Source organism: Vicugna pacos, chromosome 20, assembly GCF_048564905.1.
Source record: "Vicugna pacos chromosome 20, VicPac4, whole genome shotgun sequence".
NCBI classification, from domain to species: Eukaryota; Metazoa; Chordata; class Mammalia; order Artiodactyla; family Camelidae; genus Vicugna; species Vicugna pacos.
This window is the reverse complement of record NC_133006.1, coordinates 24,000,653-24,020,739: the sequence shown is the minus strand read 5'-3', so window position 1 is coordinate 24,020,739 and position 20,087 is coordinate 24,000,653. Positions and strand designations below refer to the sequence as shown.

Sequence of the window (20,087 nt, the reverse complement as noted above, 5' to 3'; positions counted from 1 at the left end):
TGTCATCCCCTTCAAATTTTTTTTAATTGTGCTTTTGCATCACCATAACTGGTCTTTTAAGGACTTGCAGGAATAGCTGGAATAGCTATTTTTATACTGGGTACTTTAGTAGCTATTTTATTCTGGCTACTGTGTATACAGACTGGAATCTGAGTAAAAAGAATCAAGGTCTCTCCATCTTCATGGATGATATAGCCTAGGTAGGTGTAGGAGGCTGTGTGAAGAAATTATAACACAACATATTAAGCATTTTATTTATCTTATAACTGTGCTTTTAACTCCACATTTATATTTTATACAGTATTTTTTTAGAGTCTTTTTTTTTGAGGGGGTGGTAATTACGTTTATTTATTTATTTATTCTTAGAAGAGGTACTGGGGATTGAACCCAGAACCCCATGCATGCTAAGCATGTGCTCTAGCACTTGAGCTATATCCTCCCCCAGTATTTTATACAGTATTGATTTACATGTACTTAATCATTACCAATTAATTTATCTGCTTGCTTTTATACCTCTATGACCTCATAAACATCTTTAGAGTAGATATTTTACTAAATCAACAATTTTATTTATATAAAAATATTTTTTTAACTTATACTTGAAAGAGAGATTTCTCAGTCTCAAATTCCTAGTTTGATTTTGCTTTCTTCACCTTTGACGATGTTATTTCATTGTCTTCCGGCTGTCATTCCTGACAGGAAGAAGCCACAATCTAAACATAGTTCCTTTCTAGATCTGTTTTTCTTCTGTGGCTACTTTTAAGATTATCATTTGTCCTTATCATCTGATGTTCCAGTGAAATATGTATGACTCAATGTGGATCTCTTTTCATTCTTACCACTCTGTATACATTTCCTTAATCCTTAGCCATCATCTCTTATACAATGCTTCCCTCCACATACTCCCCTTTCACCTTTTAGGACTTTAAATAATGTTATATTTCTTCATTGAATCACCATATATGATGTAGCAGGCAGAATAACAGCCCCACAAATATGTCCAAGCTCTAATCACTGGAACCTATGAATATGTTACCATACACAGCAAAAGGGGTTTTGTAGATGTGACTAAAAGCATGAATGGAGAATATCTTGACTATTGGGGTGAGTGCCTAATCTTTTAATGGGTCCTTAAAAAGAGAAGAGGACTAGGGGGTGGGAAGGGATAAATTTGGGAGTTCTAGATTTGCAAATATTAACTACTATATATAAAAATAGATAAAAAACAAATTTCTTCTGCATAGCATAAGGAACTATATTCAGTATCTTGTAATAACCTTTAATGAAAAGAATATGAAAACAAATATATGCACATATATGTATGACTGGGACATTATGCTGTACACTAGAAATTGATACATTGTAACTGACTATACTTTAATTAAAAGATAAATTTTAAAACACTGGAAGAGGACTGAAGAAGTGTGGGTCAGATGGAGTGTTGCATTTCATCTGCAGTAATTTCTATATCTGCTAAGATATAATTTTCCCTTTTTTATTTTTTAAGTAGTGAATTGCAGCAAAAGATTTAAAGTTGAAATATCCTTGTATTTTTGGGATAACTTAGTCAAATTATTTAACTGCTTAGTACATTGTTGGATATACTCTACCATTCTTCTCACATCTACTATCTTATAAGTGATTTTCCTATGCCTTTTTTTCTTATGTGTTCCCTGATTTTAGGTTTTATGTTATTCTTAACTAATAAAATGATTTGTTTGGCTTTTCCCTATATTTTTCATTCTCTTGAATATTTTATGTAGATCAGGAGCTTTCCTTGAAGGTTTGGTAAGGCTTACCTGTAAAACATTTTGGATATGGTTGAAGGGAAACAGAAATTTTTTCAGGCTTATTTATTTTTTAATGGAGGTACCAGGGATTGAACCCAGGACCTTCTGCTTGCTAAGCATGCCCTCTACCACTGAACTACATCTTCTCCCTGGGGAATTCAACTTCTTTAACTTATTTACCTGCAATAAGTCTTTTCCATTGACATCAATTTCTTCATAATTTTATGATTGTTTAAATCTCTCCTATATCTGCGGTGACATATTTATCTCAGACAACTCTGTTTTGTTCTTAATTAATTTCACCTTTTTCTCTTTTCAAAACTGCTAATTGAGGACTGAGTAATCAGCAGTGGCAGATGCCACGGAGTCCTTGGAGAGTGGAAAGTTACATTGCTGTCACTGCCACTTTGTACAGGGACTTCACGAGCAAACCTTGTGGTGCTGGGGAGAGGCTAAGTGACACCTTCCATCAATTCACATCCCCCACCCAATTACAAGCAGCCTCCACCACATGCTTACCCTCTTCTGGGCATACACCCCCGCACACCCACATCTTTACCCACTCTGCTAATAGCAAGTGGTCCATGAACACATCTCTCCCTCACCTGTTTTCCAACTTTATTTTACTGAAGTTCCTGACCAGCCAGTCAATCCACCAGCTGCTCCTATGCATTACTTGGGGGGATCATTTCACACTCTCCACCTCCCAGGGGCCTGTTTGGGCTTTGATTCCTAGAAATTCAGAGTAAGAGTAAGCAAGTAAGCCTTTACCTTGGGTGTCATTTATTAGTCACTTGTTCTTTCAGCCAAACCCGCGTGCCTACAGTGTACCAGATCAAGGGCTAGTCACAGATCTTTGCTGTAAGAATTGAAATTTGACCTTCTTTTTCCATCCTTCGTCCCCTGAACCTGAGCTCTCTTCCTAGATTAGGAGAATGCCATATGAACAGAGTCTTGGTAGGAGGCAGAGACCGCTTCCTTCCGTAAAAGAGGAAAGTCCATTTTCCGAAACATTCTTGCAGGTGGACAGAGCAGGAAGCTCAGGCTCCACCATGCAGGTCAGATTCTTCTCAGGACGTGGTGACACAGAGAGGCTGGAACTGTGCATAATGCATTCGGCGAGGGCAGTACGAACGGGAGCTACACAGCATCCAGCTGTCAGGAGCCGTAGTGACAGCTGTCCTAGCCACAGGGTCCATGTCCAGCCTGAGGGGTTCTCTGGTGTGAGCAGTGACATCTGTGCCCAGCAGCAGGGACAAATGTTCCTATGTGGGACCCAGCCTAGGGTGGATATTGTGGATTCTGTTCCCATGCAGCCTCAAGCCTGGCTCTGTGGCCTTCCCAAAATAATATGAGGCTGGGTGGGGGATATAGCTCAAAGGTGGAGTGTATGCCTGGCGTGTATGATGTCCTGAGTTCAATCCCCAGTGCCTCTGTTAAAGGAAAAAAAATTATTTTTTAAAATAAAAATAAATAATTTTATGCCCCATATCAGATATACATACCCCCCACATACATATAGTACTTTATGCTTACATTAGAAAAATTTTAGATTCTATTGTTTGCTCCAAGAGTGAATGAGAACTCATTCTGGAGAATAATTTCAAAGAGCAAGAATTCAGAGTTTTTCATTATACTGAATTATAAACCACTTCCTAAATCTTCCACCTGACTATGCCCCATGGTAGAGAGAACTACGTGTATATCCCAACGTCACATCTCATAATTGACGATATAGCTACTCCCTTTTCCTTCTGAAAGAAAAAGAAAAAAATCCTTTAAATGTGGATTTAAGACCCCTTTCTGGGCATTCTCTATCCCTAACCTCGATGGTTCCCAACTGGCTGAGCACCAGGATTGTTTGTGCTGCTTTTTCCAAAATGCTCGGGCCTCTCCGCAGAACCCCCTTCTCAGAGTATTCGGCACAAGACCAAGGAATTGCTTATTTCACAAGCCCTTCCTGTGAGGCTGATGTCCAGCCACATGGGAATCCTGGTCTATGTTACTGCTATCACATGTGTGATCTGAAGACCAGCAGCATCAGCACCACCCTTGTGAATCTAGAATCTCAGACTCGACTCCAGACTTTCTGAATCTTAAAAATATGTCCAGGGGTTTCCTGTACAAAGGAAAGACTGGGACTCCAGGATCTTCGTGCCTTGTAGACCCGGAGCCAGAACGGTGGAGTCTGCTCAGATGTGTGGTCTGATCAGATCCCACAGCGTTGGTGGTGGGGAGGGTCCAGGGTTCAGTTCTGTTCCTTCCTCTTCTACAGCCATCACTGCCTTCCTTGGTGGCCTCATCAGCTCTCAAGGCTTTAAATATCATTTCTATGGCATCATCCCCCAAATCTGTTTCCCCAGACCAGACATTTCTCTTAAACTCCAGACTCATCTGTTCAACTGCCAATCCAAATACCTGACTTATATTTCTGATAAAATCTCAGCTCCAACATTTCTTAAACCAAATATTCATAATGCACTCTCCCTCAAAAAATATGCCCTTTTGTCTTCCATATCTCTGCTGACAGTAATTCCATCTTTCTACTTCCATAGTCCAAAATTAAGGATGTCCTCCGTGACTCCTCTTTCTCATACGCCAGATTTAATCCTTTAGGAAATGCTGTAAAGTCCATCTTCAGAACGTATCCAGAATCCAGTCACGTCCCACTGTATCTACTGCTCACACATCAGTCGAAACAATGGACATCTCCAGTCTAGACACTGAACTAGTTCCCCACTGCTTTCCCTACTGCCCCACTCACCCCTTGCCTCACAATTCTGTTCTCAGCACAGCAAAGTGATCCTTTTAAAGGAGAAGTCATACCATGTCCCTCTTCTTAAAACTGTCTTAAAACTCCCATCTCACTTGGAGCAAAAGTCAAAACCTTTCTAATATCTTCCAGGCCTACATGATCTGGCCATACCTCTGACCGCCTCTCAATTTATCTCTGCTCCAGTCATATTGGCCTCCTCACTTTGCGCACAACGCACAGATGTGCTTCTGCCCTGAAGCACTTGCCTGGAGGTTCTCCCTGCCTGGAAAGAACTGCCCCCAGACATCCTCAGGGATGATTCCTCATGTCCTTTAAATCTTTCCTCAAGGTCACCTTCCAGTGGGACCCACACTGATCACTCTAGTAAAATAGCCACCTCCCTTGTCCCCCCACCCCCGTCCCCACACTCTGGATTGCCTTCCCCCTGCATCTTTTCCTTAGCACTTATCCCTTTGTAACAGAACACTTTCCTCATTTACTATGCTGATAGTATGTAGTCTGTCTCTTCCCAATAGAATATATGCTCCACAAGGCCAGCAATTTTTCTGTTCTGACTTCAATGATGTTTCCCAGATGCAAAATCTCACTCATCTAACTGGCATACAACTGATATCAGTTGAATGAATGGTCAATGTAAAGCATCTCCCTATTCTAAAGATAATATCTTTATTAATGTAACCTCAGGCCAAATGTTGGTTTGTAGCAGCTACAGCACAACATCTACTCACATTGACATCAATTGCATTTGAACTTTTCTCATAAGTGCTGCTCTCCCCTTCCCCACAACTAACCCTCCTTACACTACATCACACAATTACAGTTTTCTTTTCAGAAAACAATGATCCTGGGGGAGGTATATCTCAGTGGAAGAGTGCATGTTATCCATGCAGGAGGTCCCAGGTTCAATCCCCAGTACTTCTGCTAAAAAATAAATAAATAAACCTAAATTACCTCCTCTTCCATACACACAAAATCTAAATAAATGAAGTAGTTAAAAAAAATGATCCTTGACTTATGGGTCCTATTTTCCAACTAAATATAAACCTAAATTAGACTCTGCTGTATAAATCCATGCATTTAGATTGGAGCACTAGGATTACTAGAGCTAAGGGCAGGGAGAGTGGCTGGGCAAGCAGAGCAGAACCCCAACAGGAACTTACCTAAGATGAGAAATTATGGTTTCCCTCCTTTCTGCTAATACCAGAATCTGGTTCCTTTGAGGAGGCTCGGGGAAGTATGGAAAGAACAATCAAACCCTAGAAGGAGGGCAAGAGCTGGATGAATCTGAAAATTCATCTCTGGATACCACAGAGTCTCCTATGTGCAGATACACAGCCTTGGGCTTTGTGGGGACAATGACAGGCAAAACGACTCCTCCAGCTGTCAGAGATGGGGGACAACAGGAGGAGAATGATACACAAATCAAGGCAACAACCTCTATAGAAACAAAGAAACAACAAATAAACACTCAAAAGGTGGGGGCTAAGGCTAGGCTAACCTGGCCACATAAAGCCTTCACTGGCCACGGTCCTAGAGACAAATAAGGTCCAGGTAATGTCAGCCCCTGTGGTCACAGGTCCTGGTGGGACAACGTTCTACTGAAGGGACAAGGACACACGAACAGCAAAGATGACCCACCCCAGCAGTAACCACTTCAAAGCCCACAATGGACTGAGTACTGACTGGGCACAGGCCCTTTCGACACTCGGCTCCTCATAGCCTCCTCCTGCCCCACCTGCAACAGAGTCAGCAGAGCAAACATGTGGCTTCTGGAAGGTTTTCAGCACATTCATTTCCTCTCTCAAACTTTAGGAATCCTCACCTTTATTATCCCATCAACAAATCATGGCACCATTTAAAAAAAACAAATTCACATCCAGATTTATTTTCATTAGGAAAGTAAGACATTATTATAAAATGCAGCACAAAGTTAAGACAGGGATGGAGACGGCCCAGCCCCACCTCTGCTGGAAAAGGAAAGTCAACCAGGGAAGAGAACACAGGTCAGGGTGGGGAGGGGTGTGGGGGGCAGGGGTGGGCCAGTCTCCCCACCTCCTCACATTGTGCTAATAGGAGCACAGACACATTCAGGTGCAGCTGCAGAAACAGGAGTCAGGGGATCTGAAGTCACAAAGTGAACACATCGTGTATCAGTCAGTCCCTCACAAGGCAGCTGTCTCACACTGTGAAAGAAAAGAATCAGGAACCGATTCAGGTCAGTCATGGAAGTGCTGACATTCTCAACAGCCCTCCACATGCTCAAAATGTCCCACTCTGAGAATCCCCACACCCACAGTATCCCCTCTGCCCCAACCCCTCTCCCAGTCTAGGGCCCCCAGTGTCTCACCTCTGGGATCCGTGAGAGACACATCAGAGCCCTGGGCACTGTCACTGCCTGGGGGAGAACAAAACCAGGACGTGGTCAGAACCCACAGGAGAGAAACTAGAGAAGGAACTCTGAGGGGGTGAGGTCCCCCCATGGCCTCTCGGCTCCACCATCACAAGGGTCTCAGGAGCCACACTCACTCCATACTTACTTGCAGCCTGAGCATAGCTCCCTCCTTTTTCACCTGTAGGAAGAAAACATCATGTGAGAGGCCAGGGAAGAAGCAGGGTCATGAGGTCTTAAGGAATGCCCTGGTCCTGGCCCCCAGAGTAGTTTCCAGAACTGTGATCTCAAATCCAAGACAGGATCAGGAAACATAAGGAAAGTACATGTTTGGTGACTGGACCAACTGCCCTCCTGGAGGTCTGTCCTCAGCATCAACCTTTCCCTCTATTTTGAGACTGCTGGGAATCAGGTCTCCATCACGAGATTCATCACAGTGAATAATGTGTCCTTCATTTTCATATATGCTTTAGTAAGGAATGTTAGCAGATAGGGACCCACACTGGGAAAGCACATGTGTGGGGATGGTACTTCCCATTAACGAGGCAGGCAAACATCTACCTGGGCTTGAATCACCCCCGAAGTGAGACTAGAAAGCTCAGCTCCCCTTCCTTATGTACCTGAGCGCCTCTTCCTCCAGATCACAAATCCCGCCACCACAGCTCCAATGACCACAAAGAGAACCAGGCCAACAATGATGCCCATGATGGGGACGGTGGGCTGAGGAGGTGGCTCTGCAAAGAGAAGGGAAGGGGCCCAACCTCAGGCTTGAGTCCCGACCTTGTTGAAGGTCTTCAGAAGGGCTTCCGCTATACCTGAGAAGAAGGTCCACCCCCGTCTCCCTCCTCACCCCATTTCAGGGTGAGGGGCTCCTGAAGCCCCTCGTGCTGCACGTGGCACGAGTATCTCTGCTCCTCTCCAGGAGACACCACCAGGGCCACCCACTTCTGGAAGGTCCCGTCCCCCGCAGGCCTGGTCTCCACGAGCTCCATGTCCTGGGTCTGGTCCTCCCCATCACGCTGCCAGGTCAGTGAGATCTCCGCAGGGTAGAAGCCCAGGGCCCAGCACTTCAGGGTGACCTTATGGTCAGAGATGGGGTGGTGGGTCACATGTGTTTTTGGAGGGTCTGAGGAGAAAGGTGAGGGAATTTAGGAACTTTGTAGTAACTCCCATGGGCCACATGAAGCAGGGCTCATGTGACCGTTGTGAGAATAGAGAGAACAACTGGGGTGTGGGAAGGAAGTGCAACCCAGACACCAGCCTGGACACAGGCATCTGGGATAATTTCTTATTCTTCAGAAATTTCTGGAATGAGTGAGATAGCCCAGGATGGGAGGCAGGTCTCTGAGGCCAAGAAAAGGAATTTCTGGTCCTGGATTGAGGGGAGGCCCAGAGACTCTGAAAAGCTGGAGTCAGATCTCCAACACCCTGAGTGTAGGACAGAGAACAAGGCTTGAGAGAGTTCCCCAAGGTTCCCAGAGCCACTGCCAGAGTCAAAGAAACCGCTGGTAAGTTGTTTCAGAGATAATCTTCCCCTCCATCCCCAGAACAGATAGATCCCTTAACTGTCTACAGAGAAGCGCGAGGCACTCTTTGGTACCCAGTCTGAGCACTTGGTCTGGATTCCTACATCTCCCCATGAATAGGAGAGGCGGTATTCTGGCGTCGATCCCGTTTTCCTCCCCAGCACAGGGACAACAGTCCTAGCCAGACGAGAGATCCAGTAGGCACCTGCGTCCCCTGGTACCTGCGCGCTGCAGCATCTCCTTGCCGTTCTCCAGGAATCTTAGGAGTTCCTCCACACATGCCCCGTCCAGGTAGGCTCTGTTCTTCTCTGCCTCACCGGCCGCCTCCCACTTGCGTTGGGTGATCTGAGCCGCCGTGTCCGCCGCGGTCCATGAAAGAAGATCCTGGTTCAGGGCGATGTAATCATCGCCATCGTAGGCGAACTGATTGTATCCGCGGAGGAGGCGCCCGTCCAGCGCAGCATCGCATCCACAAAACCACTGGTAGGTGTGAGACCCTGACCCAGCCACTGAAATTAGTCCCGCCCACTTGGCCCCGCCCCCTAAGGAAGTCTCCCGGCTGTGACTGGTCAGAGCCTTTTCAGAATAAAGGGAAAACTAACCCAAAAGAAACCTCGCGGGCTCTTATCGGAACACTGGGCAGATAGGCGGACCCCGGGATGAGGCTTGGACCCGGAAACTCGGGGCCACACTGGGGGAGCAGGATCCTGACCTTGACCTGGTTCCGCATTGCTCACCGGCCTCGCTCTGGTTGTAGTAGCCGCGCAGGATGTTCAGGCCCAGTCGGAACGTCTGTGCAGAAACTTTGACATTCTGTGTGTTCTCTTCCCAATACTCCGGCCCCTCCTGCTCCGCCCACCGCGCCTTCGGCTGCATCCTCGGATTCGCGGCGTCGCTGTCGAACCGAACGAACTGCGTGTCGTCTACGTAGCCGACGGAGATGAAACGGGGCTCCCCGATGCCCGGCCGGGACATGGCGGTGTAGAGATACCTCAGGGAGTGGGGGCCTGGGGGCGGGGAGGGGTTGAGATTCGACCCTCCTCCTGGCGGGGGTCTCTGGGTCCCAGGTGGTGGGGCCAGGAGGGCGGACGGGGCGAGGGGCTCGCAACACGGAAAAGGGGCGGCACGAGACCTGAATGGGTGAGAGGATTCTGTGGGAAACAGGAAGGGACAGGGGAGGATAGAGACAGGGCGGGGTCGAGGTGGATGCTGGGGCAGAGCTGTGGAGACGCGCCTTCCCCAGGGGTCCTGCGCCCCCACCGGGCCGCCCCCTCGCTCCTCCCCAGAAGAGGCCGTTCCCTCCCGACCCCGCGCTCACCCGCCCAGGTCTCGGTCAGGGCCAGGGCCCCCGAGAGCAGCAGGAGGAGAGTTCTGGCCGTCATGACCCGCCTGCTCGGAATCCGAGGAGATCCTGAGTGGGGAAGTTGAGGGGGGTGGGGCGTCCATACGGACTTTGTGACAGAGAACTGAGGTAACACTGATTGGCTTATCTAGAAACAGGACACCCAGTGGGAGTGAGAATTGGGGCTGTGTCATGAGTGTCCAGGCAGGAGCGCCCTACACACGTTGTGAGAGAGAAAGTGAAACACTCAAGAGATGGGGAATCCCCAACACTGAACTTCCCCACCCTAGACCCCGTCCTCGGTGAGACCCTGAGAGCACCGCCCCAGACCCCGCCCTGCCGGGGACCTGGGACTTTGCCCTGATCCCTCCTCGCCAGCACCGAGAGCTGTCACACTGTCTCCCTGAGTCCTGGTCCAGGGGCTGTCTGAGGAAACCCGGAAGGGATAGCCAGATTAGGCTCAGTTTTTCCTGAGCTGTTCTTTCCGGAATCGTCCAGGCTGCCAGGACCATCTGCTTCTCACCCCTCCCCTTGGACTCTTCTAGAAGAAGACTCAGCCCCCAGGGAACTTGATGCCACAGAGTGAAGTCGCCCTTGTCTTTCAACCTGGAGAGGTGCCTGAAGACTCCAGATAGAGATTCCCAAAGAGATCAGTTTCCTTGATGCTTGTTAACTACAAGGAGGAGCACAATCGTAATGACACCGAACATCAGAAATCTAGTCTGGTAAAATGACTTTGGCCATTATGTTTAGAAATCTGTCTAAACAGCACTGCAAGAAGACTCACAAATCTCCTAAATCTTACTTTCCCAGTGTAACAGTGACCCCTGTGTTGTTGTATTTTAATTTTTTTAACCTTTTATTTTTTAAGAATTAAAAAAAATTTTATGGAGGTACTGGAGATTGAACCCAGGACCTTGTGCATGCTGAGCATGCACACTACCACCAAGCTATACCCTCCACCCCCATTGTTGTATTTTTAAATTGTCTTCATTCCATATCCCTGAGTTTGTGAGTTGAAGGGGAGCAGAAAATACCACCTCAAAATATATACATTTTTGGCATATTGATTATTTTGAACTAACGTTATGATGAAATAAAATTTATATTTTAAGGCAAAACAAGAAAAAAATTAAACATAAAATTATCTCTGTGCCTGTTTGCACCCCCTCCCTCCCTAATGTGCAATGTGTGTATTTTCATTACACTGCCTCAAATATGGGAGTGCCTGCTTAAATTTAAAGATCTTTTTTTTTCTTTCTTTCTTCTGACACTAGCAATGTAACCTCTCAAAAGAATACGGTCTTCCTCTGCTTATAGCGGGTCATGGTGACTTGCTGCTCTCTTTGTATATGCCTACCTGGACTATGTGTCCTGGTGAACTTTATGGAAATGTCATTTTGATGTACAATCATTTGTCTAGAAAATGTAGTTGACTGTGCTTTTGACTTCTAACAGGTAGAAGAGTTCTCAGAGCTTTCTGAGAATCTGCTTCCCGGGGTTATAATCCTATTTGGCTGGAATAAAATACGCCTTTTTTCTTCTTAACTTGATGGTTAATTGAATTTTCATAGACAGTTACTTAAGAAATAGCAATGCAAGAAAAACATCCTGACCCTCCTTTGTTCCCCTGAAAGCAGGAAATAAATATCCCATGTCAAAGGTACCCTTCCTGTACCAGAAGGGTAGAAGGCATCTCCTTAACACCAGAGATAGGAAATTTAGGGCTGAGAAAGCTATGTTACTTCACTAATTTAGTTACTTCACTAATTTAGTACCCTAAGCCCAAATGTGTTTGCCTTGTCAGTTCCTCAAAAATGTATTGTTTCAATAAACAACAAGTTTCTTCTGTATAGCACAAGAAACTATTCAATATCTTGTAGTAACCTATAATGAAAAAGAATATGAAAAGGAATATATGTATGTATATGCATGACTGAAACATTATGCTGTACACCAAAAATTGACACGTTGTAAACTGACTATACTTCAACTAAATAAATAAATATATATATATATATTCAAGATATTCCAAAGAGTTTGCAGTGGGAAATTTTCCTCTTTCCCCAGACCCAGACCCCAGGCACCCAGATTCTCTGCCAGAGATGACCATTTTACCAATTTCTCATGTATCCTTCCTGAGAAAAACTTAGACAGATGTTGTTACTGTTGCTCCATCAAGGAGTACTGAAAAGAAACAGAGAGTAGAAGAAAATGTTTCTTTTCAGTTTTCCAGGGTGTTGTCACCAAGGGGCTGGAAAGAGGGGTCACATTGGGGAGACAGAAACCTCAAGAGTTGGCACAAGGCTCCTGAACTCTCTTCTCCTTCAATCCCTGTCCCATCCCTGACCTTGACACCTGTGCAATCCAGGGCTGCTCAGAAGCTACTTCTTTCCCCCATTGCTACCCAGCCTTCAGGTCAGCCATCTCTGACCAATTTGCACAGCCCAGGCCCTTTGAGGCAGCTCAGTCAAAATCTGACAGCGGTGTGGGGGCGCCCTCGTGTGGCCACAGGGCTGAGGACAGGCAATCCAGCTGTCCCTCCTCCTGCTCAGCAGGACTTCCCCAGGGCCTCTGGGGGCTCCTAGAACCAGAACAGGGCTTTGAACACAAGCTCCTCCCCAGACAAAAAGCCATGTGAGGACACAGTGAGAAGGCAGCCATCTACAAGCCAAAAAGAGAACCCTCACCAGAAACCAAATTTCCAGGCAGTTTGATCTTGGACTTCTTTCCAGAACTGTGAGAACAGTAATTTCTCTTGTTTAAGCCACCCAGCCTGTGTTATTCAGTTATGGCCGCCTGAACTGACTAAGACAACCTCCAAAACCCAACACTGTTAACCTCCCCTCTTCTAGCCTCACACCCAGCTTTAAGGAATCTGTCACAGCATTTATTTATTCATTTACACATATTTAGTGAGTGCTTCTGTGTCAGCACTTAAGTCTCATTCAAAGGCAAGGGAAATTATGCATACATAAGAAGTAGAAGGGGAGGGGTGATAAGAAAGATGGCTTGTTGCTTCTTGGAAAATAGGAAAAAGACCACAAAGGTTCAGTTCCTAAGAAAATTGTCACCTATTTGCTGTTACTTTATTCTAGGACTTTGTTCTAGGACTGGTGATCATTTAATCAAAACAGACAAAATACTTGCTCCTGATGCTTACCATCTGACAGGAAAGACAATAAATAAACATCGTAATAGTGGTAAATTATATGTTATGTGTTCCTGTTATCCCAAAACAACTGTTTTATTCCTTCTCATTCTGTGGGTTGATGGGGCTCAGTGGGCAGCTCTTCTGCTCCGTGTGACTGGGCTAGGGCTGCGGTCATCTGGAGGCCCTACTGGTTCAGAACTTTCCAGAGGGCTCCCTCACGGGGCTGCAGGTGGTGCTGGTTGTCGGCTGGGAGCTCACTAGGGCTGTTAAGCCAGTGGCCTACATCGCCCTCTACCTGCTTCTCCATGTGGCTGGGCTGCTCTCAGCTTAGCACCTGGGTTCCAGGAGGGAGTGTTTCAACTGGACAAGTCAGAAAGCACAAGGCAACTTATGTAGGAACCTCAGAAGTCATGCACTGTCACCTTTCTCATGTTTAGCCATCAAAGCCAGTAATCAATTCAAAAAGAGGGGAACTAGGCCCCACCTCTAGATAGGGGACGGTGAGGTCACACTGCAAAAGAGCATGTTGGGAGGGGGTGCTATTGAGGTCATCTTTGGAAAAAGATAACTTCACGCTATGAGAAAATGATATGAGATGCAGAGAAAAAATAATGAATGCAAAGTCAACAATCAATGCAAGGTGATGGGAGAGGTGGCACTTTAAAAGAGAGTCAGGTTGGGCCTCGTGGAGGTGATGGCTGAGCAGACTTGAAGCAGGTGAGGAACTGAGCTGCACAGATATTTGAAGAAAGAGCACTGCGGGATCACTCTCTGCACCCACCTAGATCTCTGCATGGGGCAGGCACTAAAACTGCAGTGGGACTGGAGGTGGGCACACTTATGGACAGACTTCTGGCAGAGAGGTGTGGGGTCCTGGGTGTCTCTTTCCTGCTCTGTTCTTTAGAAGTCCTGGGGCTGGGGAAGGGAGAAGGCACTGCTGTGTGGAAGCTGAGGTGGGGCCCCACCCTCGCTCTCCCGGCTGTCTCTCTCCTGCATCCAGTGTTCCTGCCCAGGGTTGCTGTAATTCACAAGGAGGACCCTGAGGCAATCACACTCCGAGAGGCCGAGGCCGAGCCTTAGACTCCTCCCCTGCCAACAGCATGCTGAGCTGACTGCGGACTCAGGACTCAGGGGGTCCTGACTTGGGGATGACAAGGCATACCAGAGCTGGATAGCTGTAGGGGTCCTCCCCAAAGAGGAACTCCCTCAGTGTGACCTGGGGTGAAGTGTTGTCAGAGGACAGGGGTGAGGGTGGGGTGAATCTCGTCCAGACCCTGCCAAGGCTCTCAGCCCCTGTTCCCAAGGGCCTTCCCTTCCCTTCTACATGGAGATGCTGAGAATGTCCTCAGTCACTGATCACTCACATCTCACCCTCATTTGGAAGTCCTTCTGGCTCTAACCTCCTTCATTCCTGCTGTACCTTCTCCCACAGCCTGGGGCCCTGCCCTCTCTTCTCCTCCTCTGCCCTCCAGTGGTAAAAATGGCCCCCTTCCCACTGAGGAGTGGGCTCTAGGTAAGATACTGGGCCCTAGCTGAGAGAAAAAGCAAGGGGCTGGAGAGAGAGGATGGGCACAGACAGTAGAAATCAAAGGGTTTGGGGAGATGATGAAGAAAGATGATTCCACATCATTATTTCTCTCATAGTCCAAGAGACCAGCCTTCACCCTAGCCCAGGGACAGGGAAAGAGCAGCAGGAATGGAGAAAGACTCTACACAAAAGCAAAATATAACTGAATCCTCCCTCTGCTGTCTTTTCCTCTTGCCTATTCTTCAATTTTGTAAGTGGAATTTGTTAACAAACATGAAAATTTTCTTTTAGGAAAATCTCCAAACATCAGAGAATTAAATTATTAATATTTAAGGCCTACAGGTTAAAAAAAACAGAAGCTTCAAGGAGTGAAGTCGTGGATGGAGAACTGGCCATTATGTTGGGTAGCACAGGCTGCACTGAACAAGCTCTAATGTGGTGCTGAAGTGGGAGCCTCTTACGTGCCTGCATGCATTTGGGCAGCTCTTGGAAACTCTGGGTCCTCTTTAGAAAAGTGAAATGAGCACCCAGTGTCCAGATCCTGGTCTCTAAATACCATTCTCCAATAAAAGGAACCAAGGATCCTTAGAAAGGAAGTGCAGCTCTCCCAAAATGGGCCATGTCAGAGGGACACAGGAGCCCTGAAAGAGCTCCCTGTGAACAAAGTTGGAACAATGTGAGCATCACAATAACAATAGTATCGGATTATAACCCAAAATATAAAATAAATACTGAGTTCATACTGAAATATATAAATGATTGAAAAAAAATTTTAAGGTGGGGAGAAAAGACGAATCTTTTAGAATAATACCAAGTAATACATGAAGTAATACATGAAGAGAATCCCCCTTCCAGGAGGAGCTTAACTTTCCTCCCCTTGACTGTGGGCTGGACTTGGCGACTCATTTCCAAGAATGGAATATGGAAAGGGAAAAATTACTACTAATTGTGTAACAATGGAGAACTTGGCAGACATAACCTGAATCAGGTGATAAAGGCCACACGCCCCTTGACATGATGTGCTGAGAAGGGCACTTTGCCTCTACGGTACTCTTCCTTAAAGCCCATAATCCCAATTTGATTATCTGAAAATATCAGATAAACCCAAACTGAGTCACACTCTCCAAATGATCTGTCCATTACTCTTCAAATTTTTCAAGGTCATGAAAACAGGTAAAGACTAAGAAACTCAAGAGATCAGAGGAGACTAAGGAGACATGATAACTGAATGCATTAAGGTACCATGGATTGGATCCTGAAACAGAAAAAGGACATTAGGGGAAAAACTGATGAAATCCAAATAAAGTCTATAGCCTAGCTAATAGCATTGTACCAATTTTAATTTCTTAGTTTCTTAGTCTTAACGTGGTTTTGTTAGATGCTAACATTAAAGGAAGCTGGGTAACGAGAATGCTGTGTTCTAGGTTTACGACCCTTCTGTAAATCTAATATTATTCAAAAAATAATTTTAAAAAGTAAGCAGCAGGCCCAGATAAATTCACTGGTAAATTATACCAATGCTTTACACAATCTCTTCCAGAAGATAGATGCAGAAGGACCACTTTCTAACTCATTCTGTGAGGCCAGTTTACCCTAATACTAAAACCAGACAATAACATTACAGGAAAAGAAACTATAGACCAATATCTCTCATGAACATAGATGCAAAAGTCCACAACAAAATATTAGCAAACCAAATCCACAATGTATAAAAAGAACTATATACCACAACCAAATGGGATTTATCCCAGGTATGCAAGGCTAGTTCAACATTTGAAAATCAATTAATGTAATCTACCACCTCAAGAGGCTCAAAAAGGAAAAATCATATAATCATATCAATAGATGCAGAAAAAATATTTGACAGAAACCAATTTTCATTATAAAAATTCTAAGTGAACTAGGAATAGAAGGGAATTTCCTAAACTTGATAAAGAACATCTACAAAAACCCCACAGCTAACATTATACTTAACAGTAAGCAACTAGAAGTTTTCCTGCTAAGATCAGGAACAAGGTAAGGATGTCCCCTCTCACCACTTCATTTCAACATCATATTAGAAGTCCTAGTTAATGTAATAAGACTTTAAAAGGAAATAAAAGGTATACAGATTGGGAAGGAAGAAATAAAACTGTCTTTGTTGGCAGATGACATGATTATGTATGTAGAAAATCCAAAGAATCAACAACAACAACAAAAAACTCCTGGTACCATCAACTAACAGTTAATCAAGGCTGCATGATACAAGCCCTACTATACAAAAGTCAATCGCTTTCCTGTACACCAGCAATAAACAACTGGAAGCTGAAATTAAAAACACAATACCATTTACATTAGCACCCCACAAAATGAAATACTTATGTATAAATCTAACAAAATATGTACAATATATTTTTTCCTCTATATGAGGAAAAAAATTTAAACTCTGATGAAAGAAATCAAAGAAGTAAGTTGAGAGATATTCCATGTTCATGGATAGAAGACTCAAAATTATCAAGATGTCAGTTCTTCCCAATTTGGTCAATAGATTCAACATAATTTCAATCAAAATCCTGGCAGGTTACTTTGTGGATACAGACATACTTCACTTTATTGCATTTTGCTTTTTTGCACTTCACAGATTCTGGCATTTTTTACAAACTGAAGGTTTGTGACAACCCTCCATTGAGCAAGTCTATCAGCACCATTTTCCCAAAAGCATTATTTTAAAATTAAGGTATGTACATTGTTTTTTAGTTTTTATTTTTAAAATCTTTGGGGGGGGGAGGTAATTAGATTGATTATTTATATATTTATGTATTTATTTTTTAATGGAGATACTGGGGATTGAAACCAGGACCTTATGCATGCTAAGCATGCACTCTAACTAAGCTATACCTTACTCCCTTGTACATTTTTTTTCTAGACAGACTGCTATTATACACTTAATAAACTACAGTATAGTGTAAATATAACTTTTCTATACACTGGGAAACCAAAAAATTCATGTGACTTGCTTTATTGCAGTGATCTGGAACCAAATGCATAATATCTCCAAGGTATGTCTGTACTGATAAACTGATTCTAAAGTTTATATGGAGAGGCAAAAGAGCCATCACACCATAAGAGAACAAAGTCAGTGGACACTTGAAGACAGTGTCTGAGTTCAAGACTTCCTATAAAGCTACAGTAATCAAGGCAGTGTGGTATTGGTGAAAGAGTACACAAATAGATCAACGAAACAGAATAGAGAACCCAGAAATAGAACATACAAATGTTGCTGGAACAACTGAACATCCACATGCAAAAAAAACGTGAAATGAGAAAGCGCTCTTCAAAAGTTATCATGAAGGTCACCTGTGACAGGAACAAAAAGTGGCCAACAGGGTCTCTGACAGTCAGTAAGCTCTCACATTAATGTAATGGGTGGACTTCAATATATCTAGGAAACCAGCTCCACAAGAGTTTCACATGAAGGCTATGATTCATGTCAGTCACCCTAGTCCTGCCAATCTGCCAGGTAAGATGCAATATTAAAGGGCGGCATCGGTACACTGGCCTCAGGGAGCTCGACAATCCCTTGACCTTGTGGTTGATGCTTCCCATAATCGTCTGCTTGTCCCTGGCTGAAGACAGGCACCTCCTGCAGAGGCCAGGCCAGAGCCCTCATTTGATTAAGGCTCTACTAGACATAAACAAAGCCTTTTCATATAAATGGGGGGTGAGAGGGAGACTACTAAACACTCAGAAGTAACAAAAAAATATACACAGTAACGTAAATCTAGGTTTAAACATTTATCTATCTTCATTCCTTCATTTCCATGATTGTGAGATCCCAGCTTACCCAACAGATTTGAACTAACCCAAATACTAGCCTTTTCTTTAATTCCCACAGACGAACAAAGCCAGATCCACAGATGCGGGGTGCCGCTCATGACCTGAGGGCTGCCGAGCACAGAAACTGGGCCTAAACTCCCAGAGTGCGGGGCGTCAGGGCTCTAAGGCTGATTGAGCAAAGACATCTCTGTCCCACCACCCCTTTGTTAGAAAAACAGCAGGTGCATTTGGAGTCGGAAAAACATCTTGATGCCATTGAGTTATTAAGAACAGGGGCTTCTGGAAAGAGAGATACAGGTCACACAAGTTAGTGATCTTAGTAACAATCACCTGAGTTACCAATACACAAGTCACGATGTTAGCCTAGAGGAACAATAACCGTAATTAATGATGTTAGCTCTTGGGGAACGGTTAGTCTTGATTGATGAGAACTATAAACAATAATGATGTATGTAACAATACACAAGTTAATGATTTTAGTACACATTGCTAATAGATCATAAAAACGATACCATTGCCTATGGGTTAAAAGCATATAAATTAACTGCTGGAAATAAACTCGAGGTCCACTCTTGACCTAGCGTCTTGCGGGCTAGAGTGAGACCCTCTCCGCCCCACCTTTTAGTCTTGTCTTCCTTTTAGTCTTGTCTTTCTTTTCTCAGTCCTGCAGCACAGGTTTCTGGACCTGATCGATTGTCGGCTGGCTCCGACACACAGATTCTTATGGCTTAGAATGACCTACTGTAAATTATTGGGTGTTAGTCCATTTTGTAACTCATAACCTAAAATAGAAGTTCAGATGGTTGAAATGTCCAGTTTTCAGGAAGGACATTTTGTTACTAGTGCATCATTTTGATTGCCCTATAGAAGTTTCATTTATTTTCTTAATAGCTGCTGATCTTGCCTTTAATTTATAAACGAGGTTAGTTTTGCTTCAGTGTTACTGTGGGTTGTTTAACCTTATACTAGATAGTTTCCCATATCTGTAGCAACAGTAGTTTGAGCCTCTTATGTCCCAATAATTAAGCCTTAAAGCTGTGAATACATTGCAATTCAAAAATGAACCATGCATAACCCTATCACTTAAGAAACGAGAGAGCTTCTCTCCTCCAAAATTTTACAGGGATTCTTGGTTCTTCTTTCACTGAAAAGTGGGAACCTGCTAGCCAATGGGGAACTTGAGGTCTCTGACCTCATCTAAAGGTGTTTCAGTCCCCCAAGGTTAAAAACCACTGACCTCCGGGAAGGTCTCCCTCCCTGGTTCCCAGATCCCCACACCATGACAGAGGCAATCTTCCCTCTGAATTCAGTGTGATGTCCCAGATAGTGAGCTGGCCAGAAGCTGTCCACTCTCCAGCAATCTTGCTTTCTGAAGCATGTTTTTCTGAGGACCTGCCTTTTCCCAGGTGACCAAAGCTGGAACCATCTACTCCCTATGAGCCACCTCTGCCCACAGGGCTGTGGCTGTGCCCTTCAGCCACAATAGGACATTTCAGGACACACTGCAGAAAGTCCAATATGTATACACAAGGTTCACACACAATGGGTGAACAGGGCTTTTGTTCTAGTGCATCTTTGATGGGAGGGCTAACTAGTTCAACAAAGCTTGAAACCTGTACCAGTGTCCCAGCGTACGGTGTCCAGACTTACCAGAGAAGGTAACCCCGTACAACGTGCAATGTACAACAGGGGCAAGAAAAAAAGGTCCCTCTGGGACAGCAAGAACAGGAAAGGGAAATAAAGGGAGAATCAATCAATACTTGAGC

The 20,087-nt window shown here is 44.6% G+C and overlaps 1 protein-coding gene across 1 annotated transcript; it reads right to left on the bottom strand.

Moving 5' to 3' along the window:
* Positions 1–6,435: 6,435 nt before the first annotated feature.
* LOC102541118 (saoe class I histocompatibility antigen, A alpha chain-like) lies at positions 6,436–9,938 on the bottom strand. Its single transcript, XM_072945376.1, has 8 exons — positions 9,800–9,938; positions 9,219–9,488; positions 8,703–8,978; positions 7,806–8,081; positions 7,576–7,689; positions 7,104–7,136; positions 6,914–6,961; positions 6,436–6,749 (listed from the first exon to the last, which is right to left on the bottom strand). The coding sequence occupies exons 1-8, from the start codon at positions 9,861–9,863 to the stop codon at positions 6,745–6,747; spliced, it is 1,086 nt and encodes a 361-aa protein (XP_072801477.1). The 5' UTR covers positions 9,864–9,938; the 3' UTR covers positions 6,436–6,744.
* Between the last annotated feature and the right edge of the window lie 10,149 nt (positions 9,939–20,087).

Coding starts and splice junctions, on each gene's coding strand:
- LOC102541118 (XM_072945376.1), bottom strand. CDS start 9,863: ATGACGGCCAGAACTCTCCTCCTGCTGCTCTCGGGGGCCCTGGCCCTG. Junction 8,082..8,702: donor GGAGATGCTGCAGCGCGCAG/GTACCAGGGGAC, acceptor CTTTCTCCTCAG/ACCCTCCAAAAACACATGTG. Junction 7,690..7,805: donor GCCCCTCACCCTGAAATGGG/GTGAGGAGGGAG, acceptor TTCTCTTTGCAG/AGCCACCTCCTCAGCCCACC.